Genomic DNA, 21,712 nt, shown 5'->3' with positions numbered 1-21,712 from the left:
GAGAAGGTGCGGCTCAAGAAGGCTGTGATTGGCTATGGCTGCGTCGTTGCTTATTGAGCCGAGGGTAGAGTCACCGTCATTGTTGTCATGAGCTAAGGCACAGAATTGCACTTCCGCACCATGAATCCACCAACATCCCGCCTACTACCCTGCATCTTAAATCATCCTAACCCAGACCACCCTCCAACACCTACCAAGTCCGTACGCGTGTCCACTCAAAGTCCTGTACCTCTGATGACCTGGTCCAGTAGTTGTTACCCAGTATCTCTTAGTCCTCGCTCCAGGGAAGCTCGCCACCGCCGCCGCCTAGAGATCTGTCGAGGTTCGACCACGCATTGTATGATCATGTTGGATGGCAACTAGCTCATTGAGTGTCCTTGATGTTTCATCACCGCGGACTGTGATCCCCATGTGTTCCAGCTCAATATAGGGGATCCCGAGGCATATACCCACAATGAGAGCTGTCTGGAAATCAAGATCAGAGAAGATGGTCCTAGAAATGCCTCGTGGCTGTACCAAGATGTTTCCAGGTGAGAATAGGCTCGACAGATGAAGTAAGGGTGAATGAGGTCAATAGGGCGGGGAAGGAGGGAAAGGAGTGGGAAGAGGCTTGCATTGCGGCAGGTCGAAGGTGGAAATAAAAGTTGATGATGACCAACGGATTAAAGCGTTAGACGACAAGAACAACACAATGCAGGATCGATCGTAAAGTGGGTCACTCCGATGTCAGTAGCCACCGAGACATGAGCCGATGGCAAGCACATCATTCGTACTCGAGCATCAGTAAATAGCTTTTTGCAGGAATTCGTCGCTATGGATCCCACTCCCGATTCCCCAAGTACGGCGGTGGTACGTCCCAGTCGAACAATGGCCTCTCTACTAATGCAACTTCTAGGCCTGACGGTGAGTCGTCATCCTCTTCGCCCACCGCTGCTTCGTCACCTGTCTCGCTCCCTAATGGCACTATGCCGAGAATGGGTCGGTATTTATACGTGTGCCAGTAAGCAAGGCGTTTGCCATCCCTCATCTTCGCAATGCGGGTGTCATCGTTCTCCGAGGTATCTGCATCCGTGGAGTCGTCGACATGGCCATTGAGCATGTACCTGTCTGTGTTAATACTGCCTCTTCGAAGCTTGACTAGGGCCTGGTCAGATTCGTTGGCTAAAACGTAGTCGCCCTCCTCATCAGAAGGGAGATCTTGCTCTGCCTCTAGACTTATCCATTGACCTGCCGCCGCATCTGTTCCGTTGATTTTGCGCATCTTACGGCCAATGCTTATTCCAAGCTTGGCGTTGGGGATCTTGCTGCCTGCGCCAGTGTCGATCCGGGGACGACTTGCTCTTCTATCCTCATCGTTGTCCCCGCGCTTTCTCTTGAGGCTAATCTCCTTGCTGATTCCATTTGTGACATTTACGTCTTTTTGCTCGGAGTCCACAGGGGGCAAGTCTCTTGATAGGTCAAACATCCACAGCCACGAAACACCATAGACCCATATCCTCTCATTGTGACCTCTCACATCCCACACAGCGCTCTTTGCTCTGTCTCTGAGGTCTTGAAATTCTTGGGGTAGGCGTGATGTCGGATTCCTTCGGGACCAGTCTGATATCCTGCCCGATAGGACGTTGAATTCGTAGATTTGGTTTTCTGCCGTAAGTATGAATAGTCTGTCCTCGCCATTCGGTATATCGTGAGAGTGTGGGTGTGGATTATGGCGGGTTGGGTGTACGCCTATATTGCCGTTCGTTAAAGTCCTAGTGGCTTGCGTGGTCGACGGTCGAAAGGAAAGGACGAGAGGAGCGGCGGGCAGCTTTGCTAGCAGTGAGGCGGCTGGATTTCGAATCCAATGTTCACCGAAAATAATGATACGACTGTCTTCTTCTCCGCTGTCTTCCTCATCGGATGAGTCAAACTTGTCTGCGGCATCTGCGGGATTCGGTTCCTCGTCATTTCCTTGTGTAAGATCCTCGTGGCCTTCGATAACCCAGGTATCGAGGAATCCTGAGATGTCTGAGACTGCCAGGATTCGACTGTCAGCAGAAAAGGTAAGGCGGTTTATCGATCTGTTATAGCTGCCTAGACTTGCGTCATTGGCCTTGGTGGTCGATGTATCGCGACGTAGCCGCTTCAGCTCAACTGATGTTTGCAAGAAAATCGGGGACACTTTGTCATCATTGATTTCCGATCTCCTGTAAAGCTGAATACTGTTGTCGGCTCCGATCGTTGCTAGCCATCTTGTGTCCGGCGAAAATTGTATCATCTTGGCTTGTCGCTTACTCAAGTCCGCGAAGGTCTGAGTTTGCTCAAGCTTCTGGACTTTGAGCATACCAGATCTGAGACGCAAATGGAAGACTCTAAGTTCTGCCATGGTCGCGACTGCAAGATGCTTCCCATCTGATGATATATCTGCTGATGTAATCGACTCATCGCCCTGCGCTGGATATTAATATTCACACCTGAGGAGGGTTAGGTTGGAAATCTGACCTGAAGAGCGATTTTGGCAATGAGTCTTCTTCCTTGCGGCCCACTAACGTCTGGAGATGATCCTTCGTCCGTCTGCTTCTTCGAACGTTTCGAAATTGTCCAGATTCTAACCTCTCGATCCCACCAATTTACCACCAAACGCTTCTTAGATGCACTTCGGACGTTGGGTTCTTGTGGGAGACTGGCAAGAGTGCGATGGTGTTCTCGCCCGAATTCTTGGATTGGTACGATGATAGGCATTGTGTCGAGCCCTGTGACTTAGTCAGAATTGGTACTGCATGCGAATGGAGAAGTATAGCGTACCTCCTGACACTAGGATGCTCAGACCCTTGGTTTCGAACGTAGCCATGGCTTTGACATCATTCTGATGCATCCGTTGATGTGCAATCTTAGCCCATCGATGACCTTCTCCTGGGCGTCCACTGCTCGTCCTTCTATACAGTGTGGTCCTTCGGTCCATACCACCACTGAAGACCGATTGACCGTCTGCGCTCACCGCAACATCCAAGATGTCTGCGTCGTGGCTTTTGATGCGCTGCAGTAATGCATAATTTTTGCCATCCCAGAAGCATAGCGTTCCTGTGGAGTCACCAGAGACGATCGTGCCATCAAGTAGACATTTCACGGACCAGACCAAAGTCTCTTTGGGGCCACCCTTCGGTCCAGGCCCTAGCGTCATGTTTCTCACCTGCTGACCATTGCGCATATTGTATATTCGTATGGTACTATCTGCGTGACCTGCAATAATGGTATGGCGGGTTTGAAAAGTCAGGCTCAAGACTCGAGATCTCTTCTTTGGTGGTCTTGCGAGAATTCTTTTAAATCGTAGATCACCGTCCGCTGTATCGAGCAAAACAATAGCACCGTCCGCACACCCAACAGCTAGGTCTTGTATCTGTGATTCCTCCTCTTTTGTCTGGTCTTCCACCGCTTTTCCAGGGGTTTTGAGCAGGTGGCCTTTGGGCTGCGCTGCCATACACCAGATCTCCCCATAATTGCCTGCCGAGTGTCGTGCGGGTCTCCCTGTCCCAAGCTCCCACTCAGTCACTGCTGTCGAATATCCAATGCTGAAAAGTCTCAGCTTTCCGGCAATAATCTTGCCGCTCTTGTCCACATCTTCTGGGTCTTGCGTCCACACTAGCCCTTCGATGCTTCGATCTTTTGCCCCTCGAAATATGCTTTCCTGATACCACGAGCCTCTAAGTGGATTCCAGATCTCGATATCGCCGTTGGCTCGGCCAATCGCAACTCGTAGGCTTTGGGGTCCTTTGCCTGGATGTGTTGGGGAGGAAGGATGAGAGAATGCAAGGGCGTTTATGGCAGAAGGAGGGTAGGGCACAAAGCGGCAGCGATGAATATCCATAATTGATAACTGTTAAACATCAACTCTGCCACCTCAAAGTGGGGGGGATGGTTTTCATAAAGTCTAGCAAGCAGTCAAATGTCTACATTAGAGAGTTTGGTTCTAAATAGTCGTGATGTGGAGCAGAAAACTTCCAGATCGCCAGGCAACTTTAATCGGAGGGAAAATTGTCCCGGAGACTTCTCGCTAAAAGGTTGTTCCGTGGGAATAACGTTCCCAAATCCCTACGGCAATGTATACATATATAAGAGGCACTGTTTTACGGATATCTTTACAGGAGGATCAGTCCTATGCCCTTGGAGTCGAAAATTGTGTTTGCCGAGTTCATCCTTTCAAGGCATAACATCATGCACAGAATAAGGGGCACATTGGCAATCCGTAGTAATAAACGAATATCAAGTGACTAATGAGTAGCATAGGCTCTGAAACAGCCATACTACGTCGTAGCCATAGAGCATATCCTTTTGGAAGTCTTGTGCAGTAGCAAACGCATGTCACGGTAATAGACGGTGACGGACGGAGACACAGCATTCGTCGGGAAAATGTTATGGTGGTAGAAAAGCAGGGTGAAACTCTAACATTCTCGATCTTTCATGCTAAGTATGTACACCAAGACACATCAATGAGTATCAAGCCTTTTTGTAAGGGCGACGAGAATAGCCCTTATCAAGGTTCCAACAGCTGCTTTCCGGTCGAGTCATCAACACAAGCCAATTTGGGACTTGCTTCTTCTCGTTATATTTTTCAAGGTGGTCATGCTTTCTTGAGAATTGTATCCGTAAGGACTGAACAGAATTTACCTACCTTCCTCCTCATGGAGAAGCCTTTTTAATTGTGAGAGTCCATCAGGGGTGTCCACGACAAGCTCCTTCCTTGACAGGAAGCGTATTGACATCAGGCGTGCAAAGGTTGAGAGCCTTGAGATCTGGTAGAGGCTACGAATGAATTCAAAGTATGAGCTTTGATGCAAGGGTGTTTTGCACTCCTGGATGCATGTTGCGCAGTAGTGCAGCGCATGCCATCTCGATCAATTGCATGCGCACTAGAGTATGCAGCACCCGATTCGCGCGTGAGATGCCAAGACTGAGGCAAGAAGGCGGGGCTCAGAAAGTTTCAGAGAGTTGGACTCCGAGACCGTTGCTTTTCATGCTCATGGGGTCCCCTTTCTGTGCTGCATCCTACAGGTCTTGACTCAGACAATGCTTGTGACTGCTGCCAAGCATGTTATAACTGACGTACTTATATATCCCAGAATGGTTCAATTGAAGCGAAAAACATACCTACGGGGGCCAGGTTAGCACGCATGTCGGATGAAGTGATACGAGTTCCTTATTCAGGCCTCCCACTCACACCTTTTAGAGACATCCTGATGGATCCGAAGGGATGGTCATGGCTGGGATGTGCCCTGCTATTTGTAAAAAAGGATTTGGGGGCTTGCTTTAGTGCTCGGTTCTCGTCCCCGCAGATGCGCGTCTTTGCACGCGTCTAATGAGAGAAATTTCCACACGCGTAAATTGGAAATCTCGCTCGCCATCATAGTCAGAGTCCGAGGACTCTAAGAGCAGAGAAGCTCGGGTGCCAGTACATTATTGGCCCAGCTCTGATCCAGACGAGTCCAACAGAATGACAAGTGGTAATGGATCCTGTTACCTTCCAAGAGTCGAACCTTTCATGCAGCTGCGGAGCTCAGGAGAATAATAGGATCCCCGCAATTTGAGTTGGTCAGACGTGCTGTCTCAGATTGCTCGATGCGTTATGGGGCTTGTGCTTCTCGCATCTGAAGTTGGTGGCTTATCAACGGCAGAGAATCAGCTCATCGTTGGCATTAACCATAGTCTGAGGGTCTGAACAGCTTTCAATTCCTGATTTGACTTGTGGGACGTTTGTCTCAAGAGCTTTCTTTGCAGCAGCAGAGATTCCGAGGGTACTCAAGTAGCGAGAATAGCCTTGCATACGGAGTAGAGCAAGGGCTGAAGTGTCATGCGGCTCTCCAACCAAAGGCCACATGGGATGGCGAATTCCAGATAATAAATGTGACACCTCAGGCCACCGCCAAAAGCATGATGCCGTCAAGGCGGAGATGAAGAATCATCAGTCTTACCAAAAGGGGTAGTGCATGTCGCGCTGGCAAGGTATGCAAACAGGGAAGGGACTCGATCTTTTAGGGCTGCGTGTTGGCTGCATGATGCTAGTACCATCAGATCCATTGGTAGCGAAGGGGGACTCGACTTGTATGGATCGAGAGGCGCTTTTCGTTTGACCATGAGAACGCGAATGACGATCAATCGGTAGGAAATCGGAGCTGGGAAGCGTAGCAATAGGTCGCGCATATTACGCCGCCTGTGTAGTCTGTTGGATCAGCAGCGTCCTTTCACAAGCCGTAAGCTCAGCGTATCGACAGGTTCCATAGACCCTACGAGACAAGAACTCAGGAAGAAAAAGTGTTCGAGATTGCGGACTGGTGATGAAACCACAGAGCCACGGTACTCCTGCTTCTTGAAATAACAGAGATGAAAAAGAGCGTATGGAACAGGAACGGAGTTAAACCAAGTACCTAGCTAGACACGCGCGACTCAGGGATTCGACGCCAGGCCAACCTGTAAGGGTTGATAACCACTTAACCAGTATCAGTAACCAGGCACTCTGAAGCACTCATAGGCTCAAACGTTCAGGCCGCTCTAGGGCACTAAGCCCCATGCAGTACCCCTGCAGCTCAAGCCCGAAGCAACGAAATCTTGAATCTTAACTTGTGCCAGCCTTCAAACTTCTCTCCTCATCCTGTGGAGAGCAGTGCTTCTTCTCTACCTCACCACACCCTCTACCTCCCCTTCTCCCCCTCATTGCCCTCGGACTCTCCTCTGCCAGTCATACAGAGGCTCAGAGTGGGCGTGGAGTTCGTCAGATGCATCAGAAATAATTCTGGGCGGCTTTCGACTCCAATTCCCTACTGCCGTGCGGGTGTAGAGTCCTCACGTCTTCAACCTCGACACCCTCTTTCACCCACGGCAGCAAGTCATCAATTCCTCGTTTCCCTCGTTTCCTCTTGTCATCCGTCCTCATCATCGTCACCTGGCCACGGTTGTCACGACTTCATCTATCCTCCACTCCCTCCAAAGACCAGCATCGTCTGCCGAGCTCGCCAACCGTCGTCCTTGTACCGCAATTCACTACGGAACTCAGCCGCAGACGAATTGATTGTCACACAATACTTCGGAGTAGTACATATGGTCAGTTGGAAGTGAATGGTAAGGTACATGGTTTTTTCCCTCGTGCATTCCTCGTTGGCCCAGTACAAGGAGGTCAGGGGACGTCACAGTAAACGCCATTCCTCTTCTACAAGGTCACTTTATGCGGAATGTGTTGGTCTGGTTCCAACCGGACAATTGGCTACCGTCAGAACGCAAGCCGGACATCATTGGATGCAGCCTGCGGCGACTTTACTACAGGCTTCAACCAGTCTTCAAGACCCATCCCTCCTACACTTCATCCCATCCTGGATGTCCCTCCCACAGCTCTCTGTCCTCGCGTGGTCATGGGTGCAAGTCAATACTCGCCCTCAGTCCTAGCGGATTTCCCCGTTTGGAATCCAGCCAATTTTCTCCAATCGCTCAGCATCGTTTTACAACTCTTCGAAAAAGATATAGAGAGCTTGTTTCCCATCATGAAGTCAATCTTACAAAATACGCGACCATTACGCGTACCTTTGCTCGCGTCGTGATTATGTTAGATTTCTTGCATTTTTGCCTGCGATCACAACACATGATACTAAATTGCTGACTATTTTCTCTTTATCATAGAGACACTGCATTGAAACTTTCGTTGAAACGGGGTCCCTCTTCCTTACCCTGCCGTCGCCTACTCTAGAGGCTCCGAGTTAACCCCGCACTCGAGGCATGTCAGCTACAATTGTTCCTCAGAAGCTTGTGCTGACACTACTAATTCCAGGGTCCCAAGTCCACATTCTCGGCATTACGACCTCATACCCAATCCGTTAGTGGAGACGTTAGCTCGTCCTCTACCGACTCTGTAGAGGCAATCCGCCCAAGTCATTCCAGAAAATCGCGGAAATACTTGACAAGATTGCAAGGGATTTGAGCCCTGGTTTAATCCCAATCCGTCTAGGTAAGCAACAAGGCAATCCCTCTGATTCGATGGCTGGTCATCGTACTCGCTTTTGATTTGACGACGCTCCCTGTCCCTGTAAAACCTGTCCCTCGTGCTCTGTTCCAAGGGCTAACATTTTGAGCCTAGAGCCCAGGACTCCGTTATATCTACTATTGCTGGCCACTTGACAAACAGGGCAACCTCAAGTCACTCCTTATCTTCGTTCCAACTAATTACGATCCTTGATCAATAATCTCACCCAAGTCACTCCCTTTTTATTGTTAGTGTTTAAAGCGTCTGAACCAGAAAAGATATCATTGTTTTGAACTATTGCAGGAAGCAATCATCAACCGTCCATCATGGCCTACTACCGCAATCAATGTGACAGCTACTTTGTGGAGTCTCATGAAGACCAGGAAAAGAGGTTCCGAGAAGAGCTGAGGGAACGCGATAGGCGCCAGAAATGGCAAACACAGCTTGCCATTGCCGAGGATCTATCTCAACTGATAAGCTGTGAATATCGAGACGATGTTCTGCAGCACATGGAAACGATGGAGGTCAAGCGCCTCGAAGCTCGATAATTGGTTACATTCATGCTGACACTCATGTTCAGGGCAAGACGTTGCCAGATGTTGCCTCAATCGACATCCAGACAGAGATCAAATGGTTCATGCGTCCATACCTCGTTGACTTCTTGATTGAAGCTCACACATCGTTCGGCCTGCTATCAGAGACTCTCTTCTTGACCATCAACCTACTTGACCGATATTGTTCTCGCCGAGTTGTATACAAGAAGCATTACCAGCTGGTGGGATGTTCGGCATTGCTCATAGCTGCGAAGTACGGTGACCGAAAAGACCGCGTGCCCACCATCAAAGAGCTCAAGCAAATGTGTTGTGGACTCTACGAAGACGACATGTTCACTCAGATGGAATGGCATGTGCTGCAGACTCTTGACTGGATCATTGGCCATCCTACGATTGACAGCTTCCTCCAATTGGCGCTTGAGAACGTGGCTTACGATCCAGAAGTGGAGCACATGGCATGCTATATCTCAGAAATCGCCATGTTTCAGAAGGAGTTCGTCTCCAAGCGCCCATCCGACATGGCTCGTTCTTCATTGGCTTTGGCACGGTGCATCCTCAGCCGCCCCCAAGCTTTAAGTACTGAATGGGTCGCGAAATATGACTCTGATACCTTGTTCACTCTGTCCAAGCAACTACTTCGACCCTCCAAGGTCTTGCGTACTAAGTATCAGGCGGCTCATCTTTCGCGAGTATCCATCATTCTAGAGGACGTCCTAGCTAGGCAAGTCTCGATCGGCAGATGCTCTGCTAATGCTCCACCTACCCCGCCATCGGAGAAGTGCTCTGAGAATTTTGGAAATTTCCCACACAACGTAATGCCCGTCACGCCGACGAAGCCATCACAACTTGTTCCCGGCATCAACAATGGATGCCCCACGCCTCCAATTACCCCAACACACGAGGAGTACTTCAACGTCAATCAAAATCCATTTAAGACCAATCAAAATCCCGGTCTGGGAGGCATACGTCGTCCGCCAACCCCTGGAAGCCTGCCGCGATTCCAGCAACAAGCAGTGCCATTCTCGCTGCCACCAATCAGTCAGATGGCTCCGATGTATTAGGCTTATATGTTCTACAAGCCGACCTCCCCTTCAATCGAATCATCTTCGCAGATGTTCTGGCCTTTTTATTAACCATAGCTGACCGACCATTGCATCCACCGTGGATCTCCTCGGCCAGACTCTGCGGCTTGTGAATGCTAGGTCATCGCATCTCACAGCATCTACTTTGTACCATACCCACCATCATTTTCGCATTAGCCACATTGTCAGTTTAGCATTGATAGCGTCCAGTCCAGCATCGGTTATGTCACGTTATAGTTTTCTCCATCGGCCTTAGCTCATCGTCTTGTTCGCGGTACATGAAACGGAAGGCCATCACTGGCGGATCATATCAAAAGCGATCATACATTGCAGCACCAGCTCATGCTCATCGAGGGAAGAGCCTAGGGGTCCCGGGAAATTGTTCAGCAGGCTTGGATAATTTGATCCAAGGCCGTCAGGATATGAGGGAAGGGACGTACATCCAGCAGCAACAGCATGCAAACCTTCTTTACCGCCCAACAGCACCAGTACCCGCGAGGGTCTGTCTTACGCTGTCTTTGGCCTTTTCGCTTTAGCTCGTGGGGAGGAGAGAGGGAGGAGGAGATACCCGATAGAGCTCGCGCCCACGTCGATTCCAATCGCTTGTATATTAGGAATGGCTCCCGTGGTGCCTCAGCTACACACACACACTCTCTCTAATAATGGAAACGAAATGAATCAAACCCCTGTCGTCTCCTCCCATTGCTTCTGTAAGAGACATCGCCTCCTCCTCCTCCTCCTCCTCCTCTTTGAACCCAAGATGCCATCGCCCCATGAACTTGCATCCCTCCTAAACAAACAAGAACATCCCCCCTTCCCTCCCTCCCTCCCTCCCTCCCTCCAATCCCTCAACATCGAGCACGACCTCAGCGAATACATAATTCGTCGCCATTCCCTGCCATTCCCTGCCATTCCCTGCCCTTCCCTGCCCTGCCTTGCCATTCCCTGCCATCCCCTGCCATTCCCACACACAGATACGATAGACCCCTCAAACCCAAACCCAAACCCAACCATCCACACTCCCCGCTCTCCCGTCGACGGCGGCAGGATTCCGCGGCTCGTGGTCGGAGGACACGGTAGTCGGAAACGTCACGGGGTGTGTGGCGCGTTGGGCTGGTGTCCGTGGCTGGCTGTTGGCTGGCTGTTGGCTGTTGGATGTTGGGTGGGGTCTGGGAGTGCGGCGTTTGTTTGGTTTTTTGTGGGTGGGTGGGTGGGTGGGTGAGTGGGTGAGTGAGTGGGTGGTGGGTGGTGTTGCTGATGCTGATGATGATGCGGATGTGAGTGGGTGGGTGGGTGCTTGATGGGACGAATGAGGGGGTTTGGGGGGGGGGTGGCGGGGTTGTGGCGTTTTGGGATGTGGGGGGTGTGGGGAGGGAGGGGGGGAGGGGGGAGGAGGGGGGAGAGGAGGGGAGGAGGGGAGAGATGGGTTGGTGGGAGGGAGAGGAGAGAAGGGGAGATGAGGAGATGGGAGGGGGAGGAGGGGAGGAGGAGAGAAGAGGAGGAGAGAAGGGGAGATGGGGAGATAGGAGGGGGAGGAGGGGGGAAGCGGAGAGAAGGAGAGAAGGAGAGAAGGAGAGAGGGGGAGAAGGAGAGAAGGAGAGAAGGAGAGAAGGAGAGAAGGAGAGAAGGAGAGGAGAGATGGAGAGGAGAGAAGGAGAAGGAGAGAAAGAGAGAGGGACGGATGGCTAGAACAAGGGGACGAGGAAGCCGTGGCGAAAAGGTTAGGTGTCTGCAACAGCTGGAAGATGAATGAGACGCGTGAAGAAGGCGGGTGTCTATGGCTGTTGGGAGACCCGGGAGGGGGGGGGGGATGTTTCCGAGGAGGCTGACTGTTGCACTTCAGCGAGAACATCTACCACCGCTGCGCTTGGAGTCCAAGTTGGAACCTCATCCCGAGGGTTTTCCGAAAATGCTGCTTTCCTATAAATGCCCTGGCAAAATGGATAGATACAACCGGGCAGCGCAACCAACTCCCGGTATGTTGCCTTCAATCTCGATCCAGCAACAAGCATCATTAAAGTGGTATATCGATTCCGCCCGCAGAGCACCACGCATAGTCCCCAAAAGTATTCTAGGCCATCTTGTTGCCTTCTGCGTCTAATTTGCCCTTCTCTTGCATCGCCTTGACGGACCAGGGGAAATGTGCTACGGGGACGATGAAGAAGCTGGAGCAATGTCAGCTTGTGTTCCGCTGTGAAGTAGATAGCGGAGCAGGCTTACCTGTTCGAGTCGTCTGCAATACCAGCCAGAGCGTTATACCAAGCCAAGAATGCCGCGAGCAGCGCGAAAAAGCCGCCGGCCTTGAGGATAGGTGGGTTTGGCGCACCCGTGGCGTCACGATGGAGGTAGCCGATACCGAGGAGCATGAATGCCATGTCCAGAGAGAAGAAGAGCGAGAAGAAGGCGACTGTCGAGCGCAAGGTGCAGAACAGTAGCAGGGTCGTGAAGATGAACCAGCCCTGGAGATATGGTAAGCAGATACCGGAAAGACGGACCGGGGACAAAGATGACGGACCATCAGGTAAAGACCGAATTCGTCGGCGAAAGCGTTGGGACTGGCAGCCATGAGTTGAGCCTGGATGTCGAAGCCGCCGGGGGTGAGGATGACGGCGAATGAGAGCCAGAAACCGCCGTACGACGAGAGCGCAGTGGCACCAAAGGTGTTTCCAACGGCCATTTCCCTGCGCGACGACGGTCAGCGTCGTCGTTGGACGTTTGGGCTTGGGAGTGAAGGATGAAGGACATACCACATGCCGGCCAGCAATTGCACCAAGCCTCCGTATCCAAAGGCAAGACCGACGACCAGATTGGGAGCACTCAAGCCCCTGGTCCCCATGTTGATCAAGCCCAAGACGAAGGTGGTCAAGGCGAAGGCGCACAGGCCCAGGGGCGCGGGATTGGCGATACCACGGTCCTTGACCTGCCTGTAGAGACCCGGTTGGAACTCTCCTCCGAAGGCGGGCAGGCGCTGTTCGCCACTGGCAGTGTTGACATGAGCGAGAGGACCGTAGCCGAAGCGAGCGGCAGCTTTGGCGGTTTGATGTTCCTCGTGGGTCATCTCGCGATTGATAGCGCCGCTGCCGTTGGTTTCCTTGTTGTAGCTGTCGGGGGCGTTTCCGGTGAAGTCGGTGTTGGGGTGGGCGGCCATTGTGATGGAAAGAAGATCTTCAAGAGACCACGGGCTATGAAAATGCAGGTAGGGTCGGTTGGAGGAATCAATAGCTTGGCTTCAACAGTGTTACTTATATAACGGGGAGGAGAATTATATAGTATTCTCAATCTCCGAGACCCCCGAATCGCGAGTATATTTCCTCCGAGTGGAAGGGGCAATGTTGACGCAGGATATGGTGTACTGTGTGCCAAGTTGCAAGGAGGACAGTGTTGAAACGGTGAGACGGGTAGGTGCAGGAGGCGATTATGTGGAGAGAGATGAGGGAGACTGCGGAGCAACGGAGGTTTGCTTGGCTTTATCTCATTGATTATTTCATTAGATTCATTAGATTCAATAGATGCATTCATTAATTAGCTTAGTCCTCAATCACTTTGGCTGATGGTGCGCAGCATCTTGCAAGCTTGCAAGCTTACGGGCTTACAGCATAAAGTACTTTGAAGTACGAGGAAGCATGGGGGGAACGGGTGGGGTCTAGACTCCATTCGAACTGCCAGCCGCGAACCCGACGAACCATCAATCAACTTAACGTTAGCCAAGTGCAGTATCAAATAACTTCCTCCAATGAACATGCTTTGAATCCACGTCCAATAACCTTGTTGGTCAACGTCATGCGGTCACCCATCCATTACTCCGTTCCGATAAGACCTGAGACTACCTAGCTCAGAGAAGCTGCATCGAGCTATCCATCAGTGCATAGGTAGTATACGAGTAGGTAGATGCATTTTCTTTCAAAAGGAGATTCACGCCGTCGTCATGCTCGACATTTGTCCTTTGCCATGAATGATGTGGAGTGAAATCTGGGGCCCCTGGAAAGATACCCGGAAATTAGGTGACGCCAAGGATGGACTTAGTTGGCGTCATCCCGTATTCTGTTTAATCTCTAACCCTTCCCCACTTCTCCACTGCCGAAAAGACTGGTCTATCCTTTCTCCGGCTTGGCGCAAGAAATTCATTTTCAAGCCTTGCAAGTTGCTGCAGTCACTCCGGACTCTCATGCTGTAAATGCATAAAGAAAGAGCTTTTAAACCCTCATCACTTTCCACAATTTCCCTTTATCATGCACGTGCCCGCGCCTATTGTCCCCAATCGGACGCTTTCGAAGCTCGCGGAAGACGAGGTTACAATCGCGGGCTGAACTTTCACTTGAGCATGCATCCATTATCCATGCCAAAGCTGTGCCGAGCATACCGATCATCAGCCTTGACGCCAAGGTAGAATCTTCCACTGCTTGGCGGACATCCTTCATTGCAACCAAAACAGCGAGATTGATGAAATGACTAAATGACGAGGAGAGGGGTGAGGAACAAAGCAGCACCGTCATATGTGAGGGAATTGCGGGATGTTTTCTGGCCCAAGAACTTAGTGGTATGCATGTCCCGATGTGCTGAAATCTGGGTCCCAGGAGCACCAACTCGGGAATTACGACTCAGTTCTTGGGCAAACCCATCTTTCTAAAGACACAATGGGTCGACAGGAGCAAGGCTCTTCACTGTGCTTTCGTCCAATTTCTTGGGTTTTGAGACCCATAGCAGAGCCCGCTGTTTGGCTATCAAGCCATGGCGATCTTGTGCTGCGTTCCATCTTAGCGCGCTCCTCAGAAACGGTCCAAATAGCCTATAGGTACAAGTGAAGAAGCGACTCTTCACCCAGTCGGCTACTTGTACAGGCGGTGCTTGTCTAGCTCTGTTGTTCTATGAAGCATACGTTCATCTTGCAGGTGAGTCATGAATTGAACACTGCCATAGAGGAATACACCCAAAGTCGTTCTGTATCTCCATCTACCTGACGGGTGTGGTGCCGCACCAAGAAGAAAGAATCCAGATGGTGACGGTCTCGTCTCAACAATCACATCTGTCAGCGTTGCAACCATACGAAACATGTGATATCCCACTCACCCTCACTTCTTTTCTCCACTCGCTTGCAGAAAACCGTGAACGCAGAGGAGACGCATGGTGAATGGAGGCTATTTTCCATAGAGCTATACATGATTCGCTGGCCCTTGATGGTAAGCTATACTGAAGGCAAGGCGCACAACATCACAATGATGCAGGAGCTACGTTATGCACGACTCTTTAGGTGCATGACCCAGCAGTCTGGTATCCGTTGGGAGCCTCAGCATTCCAACGGCTATCTCAAGGATCCTCAATCTGCTCGGATCATCGTGGCTTTGTGCCTCTCATCGCCTCATCTGACTTTCTTATTGCCTTAGATTGATGTGGGCGTGGCCTGGTACTCATGTCAAAAGGCATTCGTGCAGTTATGCTGCAATCAGCTGCAAGTGCTCTGCTGCTGTCAATTATTGGAACACATAGCCGCTACTAGTGTCAATCTTCTCATAGCGTTCCCACGGGAAGCCTGTTTGACAGATGACAGGCTGCAACTATGTTCTTCCTATCCTGCAAGATAATCATAATTAGTCCCGATGGTGGGGGATTCGACAACGCCATTGGCCTTCACGTCGATCTGATTATCTTGTTTCGACCAGTCTATCCTTCTACCGGAGAAGTCCATCTGACTGCGAAGAGTGATTGAAGCTGGCTGGGTCTTCACATTACGCATTTAGGCCACAGGACGATTGCAGTCACAACGAAGCGCGTCTCCATGTGCGCACAATATCCAGTGCCTATGAAGCTCTGAGTTATCGATTCTCGATGGATTCCTAATCTCCAACGCTGCTCTCCTTCGTAAGCCTTTTTGAGCATACATCCCTGGTCTCCGACGCCTTCTACACCTACCTGTATCTACTACGATGGAGATTCATCGTTAGCTCACAGACCGCCAGAAGAAGGACCAAACTGTTCATCGGTAATGACACCCGTGGACCTGATCTCATTTGTTTTCCCCCAAGGTCCGAACAGACATCTACCCCAGAGGTGTCGTTCCGGAATCAAGGTGTAACAAGTCTCGATGAACGAACCCCAGGTCCAATTATCCATCGTGTGGCATTCGAGTACACCATCAGCAGTCCGCTACCCCCGGCACTTCGACGCCTGTCTCACGAAGTCCTCCCTCCATACGAGGAAAGCAATGCTTACAGATCCAGACCATCCCCACGCACCCATCCCACGCAGCGACAATCGCCACGCAAAGAGTGACGAGTGCGACACAACCCCTTTTCACCCTCAAAACACCCTCACCCAACCAACCAACCAACTAACTACTTCGACAAATACATCGGGTGCTCTGCGTCGTTTTCCAGCGGGCTCGGCGGGAGTGGGCCTCGAAGTTGCCTGAGGACCTGGGTTGGTAGCTATGAATGACTCAATCGGCACCACGTTCAAAGCATCCATTCGCGAAAAACTCACTCCGATCCATCAACCCTCCATCTAGCTAGTCTTTCTTCCATCCACACTACCCAACCCCCCAGTCACGACACGAAGCTCCGACACCTCAGCCCCCCCCCCAACTCAAACCGCCTCAGCGCTCCGATCTCCCCCCCCCCAAAAAGGACAGATCCGCACCCTCCACCCCCTGCCCCCGCCCCAGCCAGCCAGCCGCAAACCCCCCCCCCCTCCCAAAATCCACCCTCATCACCAACCCACCGCCCCCCCCTCCCCCCTCCCCCCTCCCCAGCCTCCTTCCCGCACATCCACCCCGTTTCCTCCTCCTCCTCCTCCTCCTCCTCCTCCTCCTCCTCCTCCTCCCTCCCTCCCTCCTCCTCCTCCTCCTCCTCCTCCTCCTCCTCCTCCTCCTCCTCCTCCCCCGCCGCTCCGTATCCAAAACGCTCCTCCCTCGACACCGCCCCCCCGGCCGGAAAAACGGCACCTACGTATGTGCTCGAGCGCGCCGGGCCCCCGTTTGAGTTTCGGACGAGGGATCGGCGACACGGATTTCGCTACGGGGGCCCGTGTTGGATGGCTGGCTGGCGCGGCTGTTGGTTGGGTTTCTGGTGGTGAGGTGAGAGGTTGTGGGGAGGGAGGGAGGGAGGGGTGGGGGGGGTGGGGATAGGGGTTTGAGCAGCTGGGGTATGGGGTTTCGGGGGCGGAGTGGGGGATGGAGAGGTTGGGGTTGGGAGTGGTGTTGGGAGTGGGGAGGAGTGGTTGATGGGGTTGGGAGTGGTGTTGGCGGCGTGGGTGCCGGGGGGGGGGGTGTTGGAGGAGGAGGAGTGAGGGGGAGGAGAGCTTGATGGGTGGGGTTTTGATTGTGGCGCGGGTGATATCAGGGCTTTGGTGGTCAGGGTTCCGTAGCCTGGGGAGGAAGTTGGGGGAGGAGGGGTTCGGAGCTGGGGCTGGGTGTGGAGCTGGTTGAGCGGCCAGGGCGAAGAGGAAGGCGGAGAGTGTGAAGAGGTGGAGGGAGTACATGATGATTGGATCTTTGCTAGATGATAACCGATGAATAGAAGATTGGGACTGAATGCTAGGACCACCGGCGCTCGTTCAAGTAAAAAGATCCTCTGGGACAGAATGATTGCTGGTTTGCATTTATCAGCGACTGGTCGAATCAGCAACGACATGCGGGTCAGATGGATATTATGACAACGACATTTTTCTCTAACGTTGAGTAACCTTGGCGATGCGAAATACCTCGCAGTGGTACAGACGGCCTGAGGCATTTTCCCGACGGCCTGAATACAGAATCAAGAGACGGATCGAGTGTGTAAGTGGATGTGATGCTGACAGCAAGCCATGCCAGCTTTGCTGGCCAATGAAGATAGTATCTCGCGGTGTCATCACTGACTTGGGCATCGGATTGCTGTAAGCACATCTTCGGCACAACAGCAGCCATAGATGGTGGACTGAGTTGCAATTTGACATCCGTGCTATAGAATGCTACCCAGATTTTGCGTTGAAAGCTTCGTATATTTTATGTACTGTACATGGGGTTCATCCCCGCTCGCTCCTTTATACAAGAACCATGTTTGACGCAAGATTTCACGGGCCTGCGGATGCTGAGGTGGCAATGCTGCATATTAGACTTATAATGAAGGAGGACATAATAGAAGAAGATGCTGGACGAGGTGTAAAGATGCTAGAGTTCTCCATGGTCGTACTTGTGTATGATCGATTGTGCGGCGCCGGCATCTGTTGGCTTGCTGAGCTTGCCTTGTGTGAGTTCAGAGAAGGCCACGTCGAAGCGGGCGCCAAAGGCGTACGCAATCCCAAGCTGGCTCTCTTGTCAATTTGAGGAAGAGACATGGGAAGAAGCAGAACATACCATGAGGCATGATATGGAGAAGAGCGTGCCGAAAATGGCTATGAGCATGAAGACTGCAAGGAATTAGCGATTCCTTTACCAAAAGACATTCAGTTGTGGTATTTACCAAGATCCGATTTGGCCTCAGCTGCCGCCGCCTTGTCCTTGCCTTCCTTTGATGTTGGGTCTATTGGGGCCGCTGGCTCTTGCATGATCGACTTGGGGTCTTGCGAAGGGTAGATCGTTTCGATGAATTGCTCAATCTGTTCGCGCGATTAACATAACTGTCGCTTCAGAGATCATGAAAGGACACTTGCCTTGCCACACGCGATACTAATCTTGAGGAAGTTGGGATCTCTTGGTGTATTCTTCTTGTGGATCTTCCTCGTGAATTCCCGGAAGACCTCGCAGACCAATTTCAAATTCTGCGTCGATTGCATCATGATGCGACAAGCCTCACCTTTTGTGATTTTGATATTCTTCTCGAACATCTTTGGATTTCGGAATACGAGTTCCAGTGTCGCGATTGCCATTGATTGTGGTATGGCTGCGAAGTTGAAGACGGACTGTTCCTTGAGACCGGCGAGGTAGAAAAGGGATTGGTCGGCATGGCTGAGGGAGTCGAGGACCATCTCTGAGCTACAGTTGAGAGCTGCTTCCCTGTTCTCTGGCTTGCAAAGATCCTCGAACTTGTCCACGTATTTTGACCAGATTTCCTTAGGCCAGAACCGTCTCTTCTCGTCCGAATCCTCTTTGATATCACGAATGATGTTTGTCTTTTGCAAAAAGAGACCCATTGACTCCTGGAGTTGGGGGCGTTCTAGCAATACCGGATTGGCCAAACCACTCTCGACGAACAGACGAGTGAGACCATTGCCCACAAGACCCGCGACGTAGTAGCAGTAGAGGTCATAGTCCTTGATTGTGTTCACACAGTTGACATCATGCTCCGCATTGTGACAGAAGTCGGCCATACCATTTCCCATCTTGAGCGTGATATCCTTGATGATCTCGCGGTACGCTGGCTTCACTTTTCTGAACTCCTCGGTCACGTTTTGAAATTGCACAAGCAGCTCCCTATCCTTCTCCTTTCGATCGCAACCATGGTAGTTCCAACCTTCCTTTTCCGTGTAGTTGTGGAATTCCCTCAGCAATGGGGTCTTTTCGTCAGGAGAAATGGTCATATCATCCTCAATGGTATCGAGTCCTCGGAGAATGAGATAGAAGAGAGCGATAGGCACGAGGAGTTCGGGGTGTAGCTCTTGGATGACAGCACTGAAGCTGCGGCTAGTCTGGTCGAGGAATTCGAAGCAGATTGCCAATGATGGCGCCTCCTGTTCCGGCTTTCGCTCGTGAACCGGTTGATGCCATGTTTGCCTATCAATTCATAAGATTTAACGCCTTGGATACTCAATTACTGACTTACCATTGAATGATGTTTCTTAGCTCTCCGACATGTACAGCATAGTAGAGAACGTCGGTTGATTTTACCATGTTGACTCCAGAGCAGTGGTAGGGATAGAGAGCGTTTGGAAGTGGCGCAGGCCAATGATGGGTTATTAAGAAGAAGGGACTTGGAGGGTTTATTAACCTTCCTGGTGCATGGTATATGTGTGTTGAAGAAAGAGTGGAAGACTGAACATAAGGAAGCGCGCCAATGGACCAATGCCTTCTCCGCAAAAAGTCGAAATCGAAGGTCCTTTATAATAAGATTTGCACTACGTATTTGGTGTTGACGCGCTAAGCAGCGGGTAGTGCCGACATCTTTTCGTTTTGAGGCAGCGATATGACGAGCCATTTAATTGAAAACTGATCACCAGCTTTCCCAATATTCTGGCTGAAGAATAAAGCGTCTGTGACCTACACACACCCGGTATCTGCCTTCGAGCGGTGGCCATAGCCTTGGCCCTACAGTATCTCAAAAGTCCACCGGCGTTATGGTGGTAGACACGACATACTACGATGCGCTTGGGGTTCCTCCAAAAGCATCAGAACTAGAAATCAAGAAGGCCTACCGAAAGCTTGCCATAACTACACATCCCGATAAGAATCCTGGCGACGAGACTGCACATGCCCGCTTTCAAGCTATTGGTGAGGCTTACCAAGTTCTCAGCAATCAAGACTTACGGCAGCGATATGACAAGTTTGGCAAGGAAGAGGCCGTACCCGGGGGTGGCTTCGAAGACCCTGCGGAGTTCTTTGGTATGATCTTTGGAGGAGAAGCTTTTGTAGATCTAATAGGAGAGCTCTCGCTCATGAAAGATCTCACGAAGACAATGGATATCACGGCAAAGCAGATGGAGGAGGCGGAGGCCGCCGAGTCTGCTGATGCCAAGCTGCAAGCAAAAGAGGGAAAGGAAGGAGCTGCAAATATAGGGGTTGCAGGAGCAGCAGCGTCACCGCCGAGGCCAACATCTGACCTCAATCCTCCCACCAGCGACGCTTCTCCTTCAGCTTCTGGTACTTCTACACCTACTCCTCGCCCTCGCATCGGCCAGCAGGCTATAATGGACAAATCAGAGGAAGATGCCCGCATGGATGCTGCTGGCCTTACTTCAGAGGAAAAGGAGCTACGGCGTAAAGAGAAAAAGAGGGGCTTGTCAAAGGAACAGAGGGAAGAGCTGGCTGCTTACGAGGCTGAGCGAAAACGTATACGAGATGAACGTGTCGACACACTTGCCAAAAAGCTGCTCGACCGTATTAGTATATGGACGGAGACTGACAAGGGTAACGATGTGACCAAAGCTTTCACAGAGAAGACAAGATTGGAGGTGGAGAACCTGAAGATGGAATCATTCGGTCTCGAAATACTACACGCTGTAGGACTGACCTACTTGCAAAAAGCAACATCATTCCTCAAGTCGCAGAAGTTCCTGGGCATATCAGGCTTCTTCTCCAGATTAAAGGATAAAGGTACCCTTGCAAAAGATACTTGGAGTACAATAAGTACAGCCATCGATGCACAATTAACAATGGAGGAGATGGCAAAGATGGAGGAAAAGGGCGGAGAGGACTGGACAGACGAGAAGAAAGCGGAATACGAGAGGAGGGTCACTGGGAAGATTTTGGCAGCGGCGTGGAAAGGGTCAAGATTCGAGATCCAGAGCGTGCTAAGAGATGTCTGCGACAAGGTGCTCAACGACAAGAGTGTCAAGATGGAGAAGAGACTCGAACGAGCACAGGCACTGGTCATCTCTGGCACAGTATACCAGAACGTAAGCTCTTTTTTCTAATATTATCCTAAACGTGCCGCACCCAGCTAACGGTCTCCAGGCCCAACGAGATCCAGACGAAGAAGGTGATTACATGGCCTTCGAGCAACTCATGGCCGATGCGGCAATCAAGAAAGACAAGGTTCGTACATTTCGGAGCTAGTTCTTCCTAATCGGTAGTAGAATCGAGTTACATGACATGTCTCGGGAGCAAAAGGACCCTTCTACTCCCGAGACCTGTTTTGCAACTCCAGTCTCTGCCTCGAATGGCCTTTGCTGACTCCAAAATCTACGTAGAAGGGCGAGAAGAAGGATAAGAAAGAAGCGAAGAAAGCCGACGCTGCTACATCCTCACATCACCATTCACACGACAAACCAACCGCTGCACCAAATACATAATGCACGAAGATATCCAGAGCATGATTTCGGCACAAATTCACGACCAGAATATTCGCTAGAGTGTTACCTAGGGTATACCCTCTCAATAGCGAACTCGTTAGACGCCCAGCGGCCTGGGGCCAGGGACGACATCCTCCCACAAATGATCTAGGGCGCCACGATCATCTATCTACTCATCC

General features: G+C 51.2%; 5 protein-coding genes across 5 annotated transcripts; 2 read left to right on the top strand and 3 right to left on the bottom strand.

The window, feature by feature from the left end:
- Positions 1-811: 811 nt before the first annotated feature.
- HO133_008337 (uncharacterized protein) lies at positions 812-3,844 on the bottom strand (the record flags this gene model as incomplete). Its single annotated transcript, XM_037299204.1, has 3 exons — positions 812-2,428; positions 2,482-2,732; positions 2,785-3,844. 3 exons carry the CDS (start codon positions 3,842-3,844, stop codon positions 812-814), a joined length of 2,928 nt encoding a protein of 975 aa, XP_037155205.1.
- A 4,463-nt stretch (positions 3,845-8,307) lies between these two features.
- HO133_008336 (uncharacterized protein) lies at positions 8,308-9,596 on the top strand (the record flags this gene model as incomplete). Its single annotated transcript, XM_037299203.1, has 2 exons — positions 8,308-8,505; positions 8,562-9,596. 2 exons carry the CDS (start codon positions 8,308-8,310, stop codon positions 9,594-9,596), a joined length of 1,233 nt encoding a protein of 410 aa, XP_037155204.1.
- Positions 9,597-11,688: 2,092 nt separating this feature from the next.
- Positions 11,689-12,765, bottom strand: HO133_008335 (uncharacterized protein; the record flags this gene model as incomplete). Its single annotated transcript, XM_037299202.1, has 4 exons — positions 11,689-11,782; positions 11,838-12,076; positions 12,133-12,298; positions 12,365-12,765. 4 exons carry the CDS (start codon positions 12,763-12,765, stop codon positions 11,689-11,691), a joined length of 900 nt encoding a protein of 299 aa, XP_037155203.1.
- Positions 12,766-17,757: 4,992 nt separating this feature from the next.
- HO133_008334 (uncharacterized protein) lies at positions 17,758-19,416 on the bottom strand (the record flags this gene model as incomplete). The annotated part of the gene is made up of 5 exons (XM_037299201.1): positions 17,758-17,892; positions 17,944-17,996; positions 18,050-18,185; positions 18,240-19,299; positions 19,349-19,416. The coding sequence occupies 5 exons, from the start codon at positions 19,414-19,416 to the stop codon at positions 17,758-17,760; spliced, it is 1,452 nt and encodes a 483-aa protein (XP_037155202.1).
- A 443-nt stretch (positions 19,417-19,859) lies between these two features.
- HO133_008333 (uncharacterized protein) lies at positions 19,860-21,533 on the top strand (the record flags this gene model as incomplete). The annotated part of the gene is made up of 3 exons (XM_037299200.1): positions 19,860-21,137; positions 21,196-21,276; positions 21,432-21,533. The coding sequence occupies 3 exons, from the start codon at positions 19,860-19,862 to the stop codon at positions 21,531-21,533; spliced, it is 1,461 nt and encodes a 486-aa protein (XP_037155201.1).
- Positions 21,534-21,712: the final 179 nt, after the last annotated feature.

The sequence above is a fragment of the Letharia lupina genome (genome assembly GCF_014066315.1).
Source record: "Letharia lupina isolate WasteWater1 chromosome Unknown contig_5, whole genome shotgun sequence".
Lineage (NCBI taxonomy): Eukaryota > Fungi > Ascomycota > Lecanoromycetes > Lecanorales > Parmeliaceae > Letharia > Letharia lupina.
Note: the sequence above shows the minus strand (reverse complement) of the source record. Positions and strands in the feature narration are given on the sequence as shown.